The sequence below is a fragment of the Panulirus ornatus genome, chromosome 1, assembly GCF_036320965.1.
Source record: "Panulirus ornatus isolate Po-2019 chromosome 1, ASM3632096v1, whole genome shotgun sequence".
In the NCBI taxonomy this organism is placed as follows: domain Eukaryota; kingdom Metazoa; phylum Arthropoda; class Malacostraca; order Decapoda; family Palinuridae; genus Panulirus; species Panulirus ornatus.
The window spans coordinates 50,121,835-50,139,388 of NC_092224.1; the positions used below are offsets into that span (position 1 = coordinate 50,121,835).

The 17,554-nt window shown below is 44.4% G+C and overlaps 1 protein-coding gene across 1 annotated transcript in view; it reads left to right on the top strand.

The window, feature by feature from the left end:
- Positions 1 to 17,554, top strand: part of LOC139748986 (uncharacterized) — a 368,011-nt gene that overhangs the window by 231,406 nt on the left and 119,051 nt on the right. The window contains exon 8 of the mRNA XM_071662381.1: positions 16,460 to 16,603. Within this exon, the coding sequence (XP_071518482.1) occupies positions 16,460 to 16,603 (144 nt within the window). The remainder of the gene's footprint in view (positions 1 to 16,459; positions 16,604 to 17,554) is intronic.

Below are 17,554 nucleotides of genomic sequence, written 5' to 3' on the forward strand. Positions count from 1 at the left end.
CATCCTCTACCACTTCTGAAACCACACTGCTCTTCCCCAGTCGGATGTTCTGTACATGCCTATATATATATATATATATATATATATATATATATATATATATATATATATATATTATCCCTGGGGATAGGGGAGAAAGAATACTTCCCACGTATTCCCTGCGTGTCGTAGAAGGCGACTAAAAGGGGAGGGAGCGGGGGGCTGGAAATCCTCCCCTCTCGATTTTTTTTTTTTTTTTTTTTTCCAAAAGAAGGAACAGAGAATTGGGCCAGGTGAGGGTATTCCCTCAAGGCCCAGTCCTCTGTTCTTAACGCTACCTCGCTAATGCGGGAAATGGCGAATAGTTTGAAAGAAAAGAAAATATATATATATATATATATATATATATATATATATATATATATATATATATATATATATATATATATATATATATATATATACACATAAGTATACGTATGTAAGCCGGAGAGATGGCCAGAGAGTGTTATTGGATTACGTGTTAATTGACAGGCGCGCGAAAGAGAGAATTTTGGATGTTAATGTGCTGAGAGGTGCAACTGGAGGGATGTCTGATCATTATCTTGTGGAGGCTAAGGTGAAGATTTGTATGGGTTTTCAGAAAAGAAGAGTGAATGTTGGGGTGAAGAGGGTGGTGAGAGTAAGTGAGCTTGGGAAGGAGACTTGTGTGAGGAAGTACCAGTAGAGACTGAGTACAGAATGGAAAAAGGTGAGAACAATGGAAGTAAGGGGAGTGGGAGAGGAATGGGATGTATTTAGGGAATCAGTGATGGATTGCGCAAAAGATGCTTGTGGCATGAGAAGAGTGGGAGGTGGGTTGATTAGAAAGGGTAGTGAGTGGTGGGATGAAGAAGTAAGATTATTAGTGAAAGAGAAGAGCGAGGCATTTGGACGATTTTTGCAGGGAAAAAATGCATATGAGTGGGAGATGTATAAAAGAAAGAGACAGGAGGTCAAGAGAAAGGTGCAAGAGGTGAAAAAGAAGTCAAATGAGAGTTGGGGTGAGAGAGTATCATTAAATTTTAGGGAGAATAAAAAGATGTTCTGGAAGGAGGTAAATAAAGTGCGTAAGACAAGGGAGCAAATGGGAACTTCAGTGAAGGGCGCAAATGGGGAGGTGATAACAAGTAGTGGTGATGTGAGAAGGAGATGGAGTGAGTATTTTTAAGGTTTGTTGAATGTGTTTGATGATAGAGTGGCAGATATAGGGTGTTTTGGTCGAGGTGGTGTGCAAAGTGAGATGGTTAGGGAAAATGATTTGGTAAACAGAGAAGAAGTAGTAAAAGCCTTACGGAAGATGAAAGCCGGCAAGGCAGCAGGTTTGGATGGTATTACAGTGGAATTTATTAAAAAAAGAGGGTGAATGTATTATTGACTGGTTGGTAAGGTTATTTAATGTATGTATGACTCACGGTGAGGTGCCTGAGGATTGGCGGAATGCGTGCGTAGTGCCATTGTAAAAAGGGAAAGGGGATAAGAGTGAGTGCTCAAATTACAGAGGTGTAAGTTTGTTGAGTATTCCTGGAAAATTATGTGGGAGGGTATTGATTGAGAGAGTGAGGGCATGTACAGAGCATCAGATTGGGGAAGAGCAGTGTGGTTTCAGAAGTGGTAGAGGATGTGTGGATCAGGTGTTTGCTTTGAAGAATGTATGTGAGAAATACTTAGAAAAGCAAATGGATTTGTATGTAGCATTTTGGATCTGGAGAAGGCATATGATAGAGTTGATAGAGATGCTCTGTGGAAGGTTTTAAGAATATATGGTGTGGGAGGCAAGTTGTTAGAAGCAGTGAAAAGTTTTTATCGAGGATGTTTTGCATATGTACGTGTAGGAAGAGAGGAAAGTGATTGGTTCTCAGTGAATGTAGGTTTGAGGCAGGGGTGTGTGATGTCTCCATGGTTGTTTGATTTGTTTATGGATGGGGTTGTTAGGGAGGTGAATGCAAGAGTTTTGGAAAGAGGGGCAAGTATGAAGTCTGTTGTGGATGAGAGAGCTTGGGAAGTGAGTCAGTTGTTGTTCGCTGATGATACAGCCCTGGTGGCTGATTTCTGTGAGAAACTGCAGAAGCTGGTGACTGAGTTTGGTAAAGTGTGTGAAAGAAGAAAGTTAAGAGTAAATGTGTATAAGAGCAAGGTTATTAGGTACAGTAGGGTTGAGGGTTAAGTCAATTGGGAGGTAAGTTTGAATGGAGAAAAACTGGAGGAAGTAAAGTGTTTTAGATATCTTGGAGTGGATCTGGCAGCGGATGGAACCATGGAAGCGGAAGTGGATCATAGGGTGGGGGAGGCGGCGAAAATCCTGGGAGCCTTGAAGAATGTGTGAAAGTCGAGAACATTATCTCGGAAAGCAAAAATGGGTATGTTTGAAGGAATAGTGGTTCCAATAATGTTGTATGGTTGCGAGGCGTGGGCTATGGATAGAGTTGTGCGCAGGAGGATGGATGTGCTGGAAATGAGATGTTTGAGGACAATGTGTGGTGGGTGTGAGGTGGTTTGATCGAGTAAGTAACGTAAGGGTAAGAGAGATGTGTGGAAATAAAAAGAGTGTGGTTGAGAGAGCAGAAGAGGGTGTTTTGAAATGGTTTGGGCACATGGAGAGAATGAGTGAGGAAAGATTGACCAAGAGGATATATGTGTCGGAGGTGGAGGGAACGAGGAGAAGTGGGAGACCAAATTGGAGGTGGAAAGATGGAGTGAAAAAGATTTTGTGTGATCGGGGCCTGAACATGCAAGAGGGTGAAAGGAGGGCAAGGAATAGAGTGAATTGGATCGATGTGGTATACCGGGGTTGACGTGCTGTCAGTGGATTGAATCAGGGCATGTGAAGTGTCTGGGGTAAAACGTGGAAAGCTGTGTAGGTATGTCTATTTGCGTGTGTGGACGTATGTATATACATGTGTATGGGGGTGGGTTGGGTCATTTCTTTCGTCTGTTTCTGTGCGCTACCTCGCAAACGCGGGAGACAGCGACAAAGCAAAAAAAAAGAAAAGAAAAGAAAAAAAAAAGATATATATATATATATATATATATATATATATATATATATATATATATATATATATATATATATATATATATATATATATATATATATGCCTAGTTAAGTGTACAGTTAAATACTGTGTGTGTGTGTGTGTGTGTGTGTGTGTGTGTGTGTGTGTGTGTGTGTGTGTGTGTGTGTGTGTATGTGTGTGTCTGTGTCTGTGTCTGTTCAGTGGTCCCCAGTCTGGGTTTAGTTTTATAACTACTTTCTGATAACAGTATACTTGTACCCTGTGTCAACACGGTACGACCCCCACATTTCTCCTGTACCGTGTAGCTTGCATCAACACAGTTCCGAGTACCATACGTCAGTAAGGTACAACCATACACCTCTTCTGTGCCATGCAGAACGTGTCCTCACGGTACAACCCCAAACGTCCCCCGTACCAGGTACCAAGTGTCATCACAGCACAACCTTGGCTGTACCGTGTTTACCTGGTGGCCCTTCCCGTGTTGGTCATTCGCCTCACTGACTCTTCCCCTTCACTGGCAACATTGTCCAACTCCTTTGATGGTTTCCTCTGAAGACTGTACATTCCTCTTTTATTCTTGACATATTTCCTCCCTTAATCTGATACCTTGATTATGACTCGCAGGATTCTATAGTCCTCTTGCAAAACAGTTTAACATGTTTTAACTTATTGTTTTATGCATGCTCAGTAATCAGCAAGTTTCCCTACCATTGCTTAGCATCCTGTTCATGTAGTCCGTCCGTCCGATGATCCTCCCTCCCCGGTACCGGACGTGAGGAGGTGGGCCTCACCTGCCTGAGCAGCGTGACGCCTCCCAGCACCTCAACCCACCTCTGTTTACAGATACATTATCCCCGCGCTCTCTCTCTCTCTCTCTCTCTCTCTCTCTCTCTCTCTCTCTCTCTCTCTCTCTCTCTCTCTCTCTCTCTCTCTCTCTCTCTCTCTCTCTCTCTCTCTCTCTCTCTCTCTATCTATCTATCTATCTATCTATCTATCTATCTATCTATCTTCCCCCCACCAAGAGCACAAATTAACTTGATCTTCCTTTCACAAACCACCTGTAGTACGTCTCACTATCACTCACAGACCACCTGCAATAAGTTTCACCTCCATCCCTCAAAGACCTCCTGTAATGTATATCACCTTCATCCCTCACAGACCTGCATTATGTCTCACCTCCATCCTTCCAGATCCCTTGCAATATGTTTCATCTCCATCCCTCTCATACCTCCTGCAATACCCTTCACCTTCATCCCTCACAGACCTGCATTATGTCTCACCTCCATCCTTCCCAGATCCCTTGCAATATGTTTCAACTCCATCCCTCTCATACCTCCTGCAATACCCTTCACCTTCATCCCTCAGAGACCCCCTACAATACATCTCACCTCCATCCTTAGCACACCTCCTGCAATGCATCTCACCACCATCCATCGCATATCTCCTGCAATATATCTCACTTCCATCTCTCATAGACTTCCAGTAATGTGTCTCACCTACCCCCTGCAGTATGTCTCACCTCCATCCCTCAGAGACCTCTTGCAATATGTCTCATCTCCATCCCTCAGAGATATCCAGCAATATGTCTCACCTCCATCCCTAACACACTTCCTGCAATACATCTCACCTCCATCCCTCACAGATCGCCTGCAGTATATCTCACTGCCATCTCTCACAGTCCTGTGATATATCTCACCTCATTCCATCACAGACCTCCTGCAAAATGTCTCACATCCTTCCTTCAGAGACCTCCTGCAACATATCTCACTTCCAACCCTCAAAGTCCTCCTGCAATAAGTCTCATCTCCATTCCTCACACACCTCTTGCATTATGTCTCACTTCCATCCTTCACAGACCTCTTACAATACGTGTCACCTCCATCACTCACATATCTCCTCCATTATGTCTCACCTCCATCCCTCAGACATTTCCTGCAATACATCTCACCTCCATCCCTCACAGACCTCCTGCAATATATCACACCTCTATCTCTAACAGACCTCCTGGAATACGTCTCACCATCATCCCACAGGCTCCCTGCAGTACTTCTCATCTTCATCTCTCACAAACCTACAATGTGTCTGAAATCCATCCCTCACAGACCTCCTGCAATCACCTCCATCCCTCAGAGACCTCCTGCTATATTTGTTACCTCCATCCCTCACAGACCTCCTGGAATATGCTTCACCTTCAACTTTATATACCTGCTGCAAAACGACTAACATCCATCCCTCACAGACCTGCAAAATGTCTCACCTAAATCCCTAACACATCTCCTGCAACACGTCTCACCTCCAACCCTCGCAGACCTCCTGGAGTATGCTTCACTTTCAACCTTATACACCTACTGTAATACATCTCACATATCTCACAGGCCCGGAAATGTCTCACTCAATCCCTAACACACCTGTAATACTTCTCACCTTCATCTCTCACGGATCTCCTTCAACACATCTCACCTCCATCCACCACAGACCTCCTGCGATATGTCTCACATCCATCTCTCAGAGACCGCCTGCAATATCTCAGCTCCAACCCTCAGAGACCTCCTGCGATACGTCTCACCTCGATCCCTTAGAGTCCTCCTGTAATACGTCTCCCCTCCCCTCTCATAGATCTCGTCCCATACGTCTCACCTCCATCCTTCAGAGACCCCCTGCAATACTTCTCATCTCCATCCCTCGGAGACCTTCTGCAATAAGTCTCACCTGTATCCCTCACGCATTTCCTGCAATATATCTCACCAATATCCCTAAGACACCTTCTCTAATACCTCTTAACCCCATCCTTACAGTCCTCCTGTCATGTCTCACCTCCATCCCTTAGGGACGTCCTGCAATAAGTTTCACCTCCATCCCTCACATACCTCCTGTAATACGTCTCACCTCCAACCTTCATAGAACTCTTGCAGTATGTTTCACCTCCATCCTTACATACCTGCAGTAATATGTCTCACATACATCCCTTACAGACCTTCAAAATTTCTCATCTCAATCCCTAACACACCTCCTACAGTACATCTCACCTCCATCCCTCACAGATCTCCTGCAATATATTTTACCTTCATCTCTCACTGACCTCCTGTAATATGTCTCACCCCCTTCCATCACAGGCCTCCTGCAATATGTTTCAATTCATCACCACAGAGGCAAATTGCATTATGTTTCACCTTCAACCCCCAGAAACCTCATGCAATACGTCTCACCTCCATCCCTTAGACACCTCTTGCCTCCATCCCTCACAGACCTCCTGTAATGCGTCTCACCTCCACCCCTCAGAGACTGCTTGCAAAACTTCTTATCTCCATTACTGAAAAACCACCTCCAATAAGCCTCGCCTTCATCCCTCAGAGACTCTCTGCAAAACTTCTCATCTCCATCCCTCAGAGATATTTTGCAATACGTCTCACCTCCATCCCTCACAGACGTTCTGCAATATGTCACACCTCCATACCTCACAGTATGACTCACCTCACTCCCTCAAAAACCTCCTATAATTCGTCTCACCTCCATCCCTCACCAGCCTCCTGCAATACGTCCACCTCCATCTCTCACAGACCTCCTGCAATATTTCTCACCTTCACTCTCGCAAACCACCTGCAATACGTCTCACCTCCATATGTCACTCACCTCCTGCAATACATCTCGCCTCCTTCCCTCAGCTACATCCTGCAATATGTCTCACCTCCATCCGTCAGAGACCTCCTTCGGTACATCTCACCTCCATCCCCCACAGACCTTCTGCAATACGTCTCACCTCTATTCCTCATAGACCTGCTGCAATTAGTTTCAACTTCATCCTTACAACCTACTGCAATGCGCCTCACACCCATTCCTTGTAGAGGTACTTGCAAAATGTCTCACCTCAGTCCCTAGCACAGCCTATGCAACATGTCTCATCTCAATCCCTCACAGATTTCCTGCAATATATCTCACCTCCGTCCCTCAGAGACCTCCTGTGGTATGTCTCACCTCCATCCATCAGACTTAGTACAATATGTCTCACCTCCATCCTTACAGACCTCCTGCCATACAACTCACCTCCATCGCTCAGAGACCCCCTTGCAACACTTCTCATCTCCATCCCTTAAGAACCTCCTACAACGATCCTCACCTCCATCCATCACAGACCTCCAGCAGTCACCTCCATCCCACCAAACCTCTTGCAATAACTTTCTCTTCCATCCCTCACAGACCTCCTAAAATAAGCGTCACTTGCTGCAGTATTTCTCACCTCCATCTCTCACGGACATCCTGTAATATGTTACTCCTCCATCCATCACAGACCTCCTGCAATATGTCTCACATACACCCCTCACAAACCTCCTACAATACGTCATATCTCCATCCTTTAGAGATTTCCAACAATATGTCTCACCTCCATCCCTAACAGACATCCTGTAATACGTTTCACCGCCATCAATCACAGACCTCCTATAATACAGCTCACCTCCATCCCTCACACACTTCCTGCATTCTGTCTCACTTCCATCCTTCACAGACCTCCTGCAATACGTTTCACCTCCATCCCTCACAGACCTCCTGCAATATATCACACCTCTATCTCTAACAAATCTCCTGTAATACGTCTCACCTCCATCCTTCACAGACCTCCTGCAATACGTCTCACCTGCTCCCTCAGAGACTTCCTGCAATACTTCTCATCTCCATCCCTCGGAAACCTCTTAAAATGTCTCAAATCCATCCCTCACAGACCTCCTGCAATCACCCACATCCCTCAGATACCTCCTGTTATACTTGTTACCTTCAACCCTCACAGACCTCTTGGAATATGTTCACCTCCATCCTTACATACCTGCAGTAATATGTCTCACATACATCCCTTACAGACCTTCAAAATTTCTCATCTCAATCCCTAACACACCTCCTACAGTACATCTCACCTCCATCCCTCACAGATCTCCTGCAATATATTTTACCTTCATCTCTCACTGACCTCCTGTAATATGTCTCACCCCCTTCCATCACAGGCCTCCTGCAATATGTTTCAATTCATCACCACAGAGGCAAATTGCATTATGTTTCACCTTCAACCCCCAGAAACCTCATGCAATACGTCTCACCTCCATCCCTTAGACACCTCTTGCCTCCATCCCTCACAGACCTCCTGTAATGCGTCTCACCTCCACCCCTCAGAGACTGCTTGCAAAACTTCTTATCTCCATTACTGAAAAACCACCTCCAATAAGCCTCGCCTTCATCCCTCAGAGACTCTCTGCAAAACTTCTCATCTCCATCCCTCAGAGATATTTTGCAATACGTCTCACCTCCATCCCTCACAGACGTTCTGCAATATGTCACACCTCCATACCTCACAGTATGACTCACCTCACTCCCTCAAAAACCTCCTATAATTCGTCTCACCTCCATCCCTCACCAGCCTCCTGCAATACGTCCACCTCCATCTCTCACAGACCTCCTGCAATATTTCTCACCTTCACTCTCGCAAACCACCTGCAATACGTCTCACCTCCATATGTCACTCACCTCCTGCAATACATCTCGCCTCCTTCCCTCAGCTACATCCTGCAATATGTCTCACCTCCATCCGTCAGAGACCTCCTGCGGTACATCTCACCTCCATCCCCCACAGACCTTCTGCAATACGTCTCACCTCTATCCCTCATAGACCTGCTGCAATTTGTTTCAACTTCATCCTTACAACCTACTGCAATGCGCCTCACACCCATTCCTTGTAGAGGTACCTGCAAAATGTCTCACCTCAGTCCCTAGCACAGCCTATGCAACATGTCTCATCTCAATCCCTCACAGATTTCCTGCAATATATCTCACCTCCGTCCCTCAGAGACCTCCTGTGGTATGTCTCACCTCCATCCATCAGACTTAGTACAATATGTCTCACCTCCATCCTTACAGACCTCCTGCCATACAACTCACCTCCATCACTCAGAGACCCCCCTGCAACACTTCTCATCTCCATCCCTTAAGAACCTCCTACAACGATCCTCACCTCCATCCATCACAGACCTCCAGCAGTCACCTCCATCCCACCAAACCTCTTGCAATAACTTTCTCTTCCATCCCTCACAGACCTCCTAAAATAAGCGTCACTTGCTGCAGTATTTCTCACCTCCATCTCTCACGGACATCCTGTAATATGTTACTCCTCCATCCATCACAGACCTCCTGCAATATGTCTCACATCCACCCCTCACAAACCTCCTACAATACGTCATATCTCCATCCTTTAGAGATTTCCAACAATATGTCTCACCTCCATCCCTAACAGACATCCTGTAATACGTTTCACCGCCATCAATCACAGACCTCCTATAATACAGCTCACCTCCATCCCTCACACACTTCCTGCATTCTGTCTCACTTCCATCCTTCACAGACCTCCTGCAATACGTTTCACCTCCATCCCTCACAGACCTCCTGCAATATATCACACCTCTATCTCTAACAAATCTCCTGTAATACGTCTCACCTCCATCCTTCACAGACCTCCTGCAATACGTCTCACCTGCATCCCTCAGAGACTTCCTGCTATACTTCTCATCTCCATCCCTCGGAAACCTCTTAAAATGTCTCAAATCCATCCCTCACAGACCTCCTGCAATCACCCACATCCCTCAGATACCTCCTGTTATACTTGTTACCTTCAACCCTCACAGACCTCTTGGAATATGTTTCACCTTCAACCTTACATACCTGCTGTAACACGTCTCACATACACCCCTCACAGACCTGCAAAATGACTCACCTCAATCCCTAACACACCTCCTACGTTACATCTCATCTCTATCTCTCACAGATCTCCTGCAATTTACCTCACCTCTATCTCTCACAGACCTCCTGTAAAATGTATCGCCTCAATTCATCATAAACCCCCTGCAGTATGTCTCAAATCCATCCCACAGAAACCTTCTGCATTATGTTTCACCACCGACCCTTAGAAACCTCATGTAATGCGTCTCGCCTTTATTCCTCAGACACCTCTTGCAATATGACTCACCTCTATCCCTCACTCACATACCTTCTGTGATATGTCTCACCTCCATCCTCACAGATCTCCTGCGATACGTCTCATTTCCATTTCTCAGAGAATCCCTGCAATACTTATCTCCATCCCTCAGAGACCCTCTCCAATACGTCTCAACTCCACCCCTCACCGACCTCCTGCAATACGTCTCACCTCCATACCTCAAAGACCTCCTACAGTATGTCTCACCTCAATCCCTCAAAAACCTCCTGCAATTTCTCTCACTTCCATCCCTCACCGACCTCCTGCAATACTTCCACCTCCATCCCTCACAAACCTCCTGCAATATTTCTCACTTTCACCCCCCCAAACCACCTGCAATACGTCTCACCTCCATATCTCACACATCTCCTGCAATACGTCTCACCTCCATCCCTCAGCTACCTCTTGCAATACGTCTCACCTCCATTCCTCACAGGCCTCCTACAGTACGTTTCACCTTCACCCTTACAAACCACCTTCAGTACATCTCATCTTCGAACCTCACAGGCCTCCTGCAATCTACTTTTAACATCCATATCTCATAACCCTACTGCAATATGTTTCACATCCATCCCTCAACTACCTCCTGCAGTACCTCTCACCTCCATCCTTCACAGACCTCCAGCAGTAAGTCTCACCTCTACTGCTCACAGACTTCCTGCAATATGTATCAGCTCCATCCCTCATAGACCTTCTACAATACGTTTCACCTCCATCCCTCACAGACCTCCTGCAATATGTTTCAACTCCAACCTTACATACCTACCGCAATGCGTCTCACTTCCATCCCTCACAGATATCGTGCAATATGTCTTACCTCCATCCAGCACAGACCTCCTGTAATATGTCTCACCTTCATTCATCTCAGACCTCCTGCAATACGTCTCACCTCCATCTCTCACAAACCTCCTGCATTATGTCTCACCTCCATCCCCCAGACACTTCTTGCAATAAGTCTTACCTTCACCCCACTCAGGCCTCCAAGAATACGTCTCACCTCCATCCCTCACAGACCTGCACTATGTCTCACCTCCATCTCGCACAGACCCCCTGCAATATGTCTCACCTCCATCCCTCACAAACCTGCAATATATCTTACATACATTCCTCTTTAGACCTCCTGAAATATGTCTCACCTCCATCCCTCATAGACTTTCTGCAATAATTCTCACCTCCATCCCTCACACGCCTCCTGCAATATGTCTCATATCCATCCCTCAAAGACCTGCAACATGTCTCTCTTTCATCTCTTACAGACTTCCTGCAATATATCCTACCTCCATCCCACATAGACCTTCCGCATTAACTCTCATCTTCATCCCTCAAAGACCTTTAATATGTATCACCTACATCCCTTACAGACCTCCTGCAATACGTCTCACCTCCATCCCGCACAGACCTGCAATATGTCTAACCTCCATCTCTCACAGACCTCCTGCAATATGTCTCACCTCCATCCCTCACAGGCCTCCTGTATTATGTCTCACATCCTTTCCTCACAGACCTCCTTTAATGTGTATCAACTTCATCCATTACAGACCTGTAATATGTCTCTTCCATCCCTCACAGACCTCGTGTAATATGTCTCACATCCCTCAGAAACCTCCTGTATTATGTGTCACCTCCATCCCTCACAGACCTCTGCAATACGTGGAAGGTGGGTCGGTGCTTGGGGATTTGAGTGTGAAAGAGCTGTGAGGGACAGGGCGTCCAGTTTGTCCACTATATAGGTAGCGGTAGGACCTTGGCGGTAGTGATCCTCGGGGAGCAGCGGTAACCTCACAGCCAGAGGAAGTAGCAAAGAAAGACCAAGTAGTGCCAGCTGAGGACAGCACTGGCAGTATGGGTAGCGGGTTAACACAGCTACAGGTCAACTCTCTGGTAACCTTTTAGGACCAAGGCTGGTCGGGTCCAGTGTGGGGAGGGTCAGAGTGAGGCGGTGAACCCAAAACAGATGGAGAACCGTCTCTCCCCCGCTGCTGCACACGCAGACATTAACAGTGATAATACAAACACACATACAAACAGTAAAAAAGAGACGGCAAAGCTGAGTCCAGAAATCAGATCCAAGGGAAATAAGTTTGATATACACAAATGTCCGGATCATCATTACGAAACGCGATGAACTTATATCCTTTGCAATTACTGAAAAACTGAACATTATTGCAATTTCAGAAACGTAGGTGAACTCTGAAAATAAACACTTAATCGCCGAGTTAGCAATACCCGGACACAAACTGTTTACGAAAGATCGCTTGAACAGGGAAGGTGGTGGAGTTTTAATCTACGTTGATAACAATATCAGGGCTATTAAGATAAGCAAAGTAGATACACACAATTACGACTCTCTTTATATTGACATTACCGACAAGTTCAAAAGTAAACTACGTCTCGGCGTTATTTACAGACCTCCTGAGCGAAAAGAAGACGATAAGATATTATACAATGAAATCAAAACTATGATAAACAGATAAGAGGTTATCATAGTAGGAGACTTCAATAGTCCAAGCATAAACTGGAACACGTTAACAGGTGACCGAGAGGGAACGAGAGTAACGGAGCTGATTGAAGACGCTTTTCTAGATCAGTTGATTTAAAAAACCAACTAGAGGTATAAATATTCTTGATCTTGTCCTCATCAGTGACACAAACTAATCAACTCTTTCGAAGTAGGTGAGAGTTCGTCAAACAGCGATCACAGTTTGATTAGATTAGAGAAAAATTTAGATTATGAAATAAATGACAACAGATTCTCAACCACAGATCACAGGAGAGCAAATTTTGAACATTAGACGCGAAATTTCTTGACGTTCACACAGAAGAGAAAATGTGAAATGATTCTAAAAACACACTATTCGAGAATGAAAATAAAGATATTCCACGAATTACGAAGATGACTTGCAATATTTCAAAACCATCATGGATGAATTGGAGAACAGAAGGACTAATTTTCCTAGAGAAGAAAATTTATAAAAAATTCAAATAAATGGGAACCGATGAAAATCGCCAGAAATCAGTGAAAATCCTAAGAGGGTGTAAGAAGGTCATAAGACAAAGTGAACGCGAGAAAGAAATAAGAATTTCCTTGAAAGCTAAGAACAATCCAAAGGAATTCTTCAAATATATAAGACAAAGGAAGACAGTAAAAGAAGGAATTGGACCATTACGAAACGAACATGACACACTAACTACTGACGACAAGGAAATGGCTAACATGCTAGATCATTCTTTTAACTCCGTATTCATAATTGAAGAAACATCTCGAATACCACAACCAATGAAAATGTTTCAAGGATCTGATGAAGAAGAGTTGAAGGTTAGAGAAATAAAGAGCTCTGAAATACATAAATACCTGGACCAATTATATCCTAACACATCCAACGGCCAAGATAACTTAGCTCCAAGATTCTTAAAGGTCAGGAGACAGTTGATGTACCCCGTATCAAAAATGTTCAATAAATCTCTTTCGGATGGTCAGGTGCCAACTGACTGGAAACTAGCAAATGTTACTCTCATATATGAAAAAAGAGACAAAATGTGTGCATTGAGCTACCGCCCAATTAGCCTTACGTCAGTTTTTGGTAAAACGATGAAAAAAATAATACGAGATACAATTGTCACGTTTCTAGAACATCACAAAATTATATCAGACAACCAACACGGTTTCCGCTATAGAATTTACTGGAATCTTTTAATGTTATTTATCAGAATTGGGACGAAAAATCACCATCTGATGCAATATATTTAGATTTCCAAAAGGCTTTCGATAAAATACTTCACAAGAGACTTTAACATAAACTCAAAGCACACAGAATCGGTGAAGAACTCTGTACATGGATCAGAGACTGGCTTACCGGAAGAAGGCAGCGTGTAGTATTAAACGGCGAAGTCTCAGATTGGCTAGACGTAACGAGTGGTGGTGTGCCACAGGGGTCGGTCCTAGGCCCAATTCTTAACATGATATACATTAATGACCTAGAACTCGGTCTCATATCTAAGATCTCAAAATTTGCTGACGATACTAAACTGGGAGGTAGAGCTGTAAACACGCGGGACTGCAAAATAATTGAAAGAGATCTTAACTTATTAGCAGAGTGGTCAGACAGATGGCAAATGAAGTTTAGTAAAGACAAGTGTAAAGTTATGCACTTTGGAGACAAGAATATCCGTTACGACTACAAACTATTCGGAAACTCTCTACCTAAAGCAAATGAAGAAAAGGACATTGGAGTCGTCATTAGCAACAATCTGAAATGCACCAAACAGTGTCAAGCAACAAGTAAAATAAGCAACCAGGTGTTAGTTGTCACAGCCAGGAACATAGATTGCAAGACACCAGAAACAATTGTCACACTTTATAATTCACTTGAAAGACCACTCTTTGGTCTCCAAACTATAAGAAAGACGGAAAAATTAAAGCAAGTACAAAGACGCGCGACAAAATTGATCCCATGCCTTAGAAATCTGGAATACGAAGAGAGGCTAAAACGATTGGATCGCTTCTCCCTTGAATAACGTAGACTTCGCGGCGACATAATCCAAGTGTTCAAAAGTCTGAACAAGTCTGATAATGTAAATCACAAACATCTTTCGAAACACAAGAAAATATGGTTACCAGGACAAATGAAATAGAACTCAAAGCTAAAAGATGTAGTATGGACGTGGGAAAAAGCTTCTTTTTTCATAGGTGTATTGAGCACTAGAATAAGTTACCGTCAGACGTAATGAATGTTAAGACTATGAATTCCTTCGAAAGTCGTTAAGACAAATATTTTATAAATTTAGGTAAAGTCTGAGAAAAACACCAGAAATGAATTATATAAACGACAGTGGTAACAGGGACAGTAAGGTTAATGTGCAGCAGCGGGGAGTCGGTGATAGCTTAAAAAAACTGCTGAGCGAAAATATATTTTGCTGTCAAGCCAAACTCTTATTTTTGTCTACTTCTTACCAGACAATCCAGTCTTGGGCCAATCAGGCCTCCTGTTGACGGTCTTTCTCATAGAGACTCAAGTAAACCTCCATCCCTCTCAGACCTCCTGCTATATGTTTCACCTCCATCCCTCACAGACCTCCTACAGTATGTTCAACCTTCATCCCTCTCAGATCTGCAATATTTCTCTTCTCCTTCCCTCACAGAACTCCCGCAATACGTCTCACCTCCATCCCTCACAGACCACCTGCAGTACGTCTAACCTCCATCCCTCTCAGACCTCCTTCAATATTTCTCATCTCCCTCCCTCACAGACCTCTTGCAACACGTCTCAACTACATCCCGCACAGACCTGCAACATGCCTCACCTCCATCCCTCATAGACCTCCTGCAGTACGTCTAACCTCCACTTTCACATACCTCCCGCAATATTCCTCATCTCCATCTCTCACAGACCTCATGCAATACGTCTCATCCACACCTCCCACTGACTTCTTGTAATCTGTCTTATCTCCATCCTTCATAGACCTCCTGCAATATGTCTCACCTCCATCCCTCACAGACCACCTGCAAAATGTATCATTTCCATCCCTCACAAACCTCCTGCAGTATGTCTCACTTCATCCCTCACAAACCTCCTGGAATACGTTTCACTTTCATCCTTCACACACCTCCCATAATACGTCTTACCTCCATCTTTGTCAGATCTCCTGCAATAAGTCTTATCTTCCACTCTCACCTCCTCTTACTGGAGTAACCTCGCCTGCTGCCCTTCCTGAACTCTCAACTAATCCATCCCTTGAGACCCGTGGAGCCTGATGGGTTGCAGCCCCTTCTCCAGTTCCACACGGTCCCTCGTCAGAAGCCAGGCTGGCCTGCAGCTTTTCACTCTCCTCCACTTCTCCAGAATATCCAGGTTCCCTCCTGCGCTTGCTAAAGAGTAGAGAACGTCTTGTCATATGTGCTTTCCACGAACTCTCTGGCTGGCATCTGCCTCTCACTTCATACCTCACTTAACATCTGTAACTCACCATCAACCTGAGATACCAAGTCTCTACTGTATTATGCCGTACCTTCAACTTATAACAGTCCAATAGATCATTCATACCTCTTCACCCCTTATCACAGCCCCCTAGCGAGGAAGCTTACGATTTCTGACCCCTCATTCTCATCTTCTAACATCACAAAATCACTATTTTGGCCTCCTAACAAGGTATTATCAAGTATTTTCATATCATCAAACCCAGTGAGCTCCCATCACCACAAGGTGTCTTTATAACACCTCTCCATACATTTTAAAAACCTCAGCATCATATAAAATTTCTGGCTCACTTCACTACACCTCACCATCATCTTACACCTAACATTACGTCGTACTACATCCCTCTCACCTTATCACCTTGACGTACCTCCATATCATGTAACATCACACCCTCACCTTCCGCCACCTCGCTTAAGCTTCGAATTTCATCTCCCCACCAGAAGGGTCGCTGGAGGCTTGGGAGGGGCGGGGCACAGGCTCCTCCAAGCTAGTGCTCAATTCTGTCGGTCCTGAGAACTTCGGCCACTACCGTTGTATCGTCGCCAATCCGCTGGGCACTGTCTCCACCACCATGACACTCGTAGGTAAGTTTGTGTGTGTGTGTGTGTGTGTGTGTGTGTGTGTGTGTGTGTGTGTGTCTTTGAAATATATGTACGATTATGTATATCTATATATGTGGATGTAATGGTAGGTATTTGCATGCTCACTTTTATGTCAAAGACTTCGTTCATGGAGAAAAGTGCTCTTAGAGGTCAAACCTTAGATGAAACATAGAAAAATGTTTTATGTGTTAAGAATCAAGAATCAAGACGTATTAAGGAGGCTGGAAATGTGCATTCCGAAATGGAGCAGAGTATGACGGAAAAAATAATAGTAAGCTAAGTTCCGAAGCGTAGCGGTTTATGGGCGTAGGCAAACCATAAAGTTGCATGATTACCTTGTGACTGATGGCAACTTAAGAATACGGCATCCCCTGTGCCCACCCTAGAGTTGCCATTGTTTACGAATTAATCATGTGACTGTCTCGCCTAGTATTGCATAATCTGGTTAATGACAAAGTTACGAAAACCGCCGGTCCTCGGGAGCAGAAACCGAAACAATAAATACAGATGAAAAGTAGAAAACCAAGCTTGCGGCGTAAGGGCAGACTGGGAAAGGTGAGAATTCGGAATACTTAAGATCCGACTCTGTCAAGTACACATTTAGATCCACAAAACTTGCCTAGATGTAATAACAGTACTCTGACCCTATCTTTATGCGAATGGAGTAACTCTTCAGATAAGCTCTCCACCATGTGAAGAAGACTCCCAGTTTCTTCAAGGGCTATTAAGGGATTTTGTAATGTTAGGTTTCAAGATAGAATAATTATTACGGTGAAACCAGGTATGTTTATATTGTTGTGAGGTGTATCAATATGTGTGCGTGCATGAGTCTACCTATCTTAGTGTCAGGGAGGGAGCTATATCTCTCGTCGTCAATATGTGTGCGTGCATGAGTCTACCTATCTTAGTGTCAGGGAGGGAGCTATATCTCTC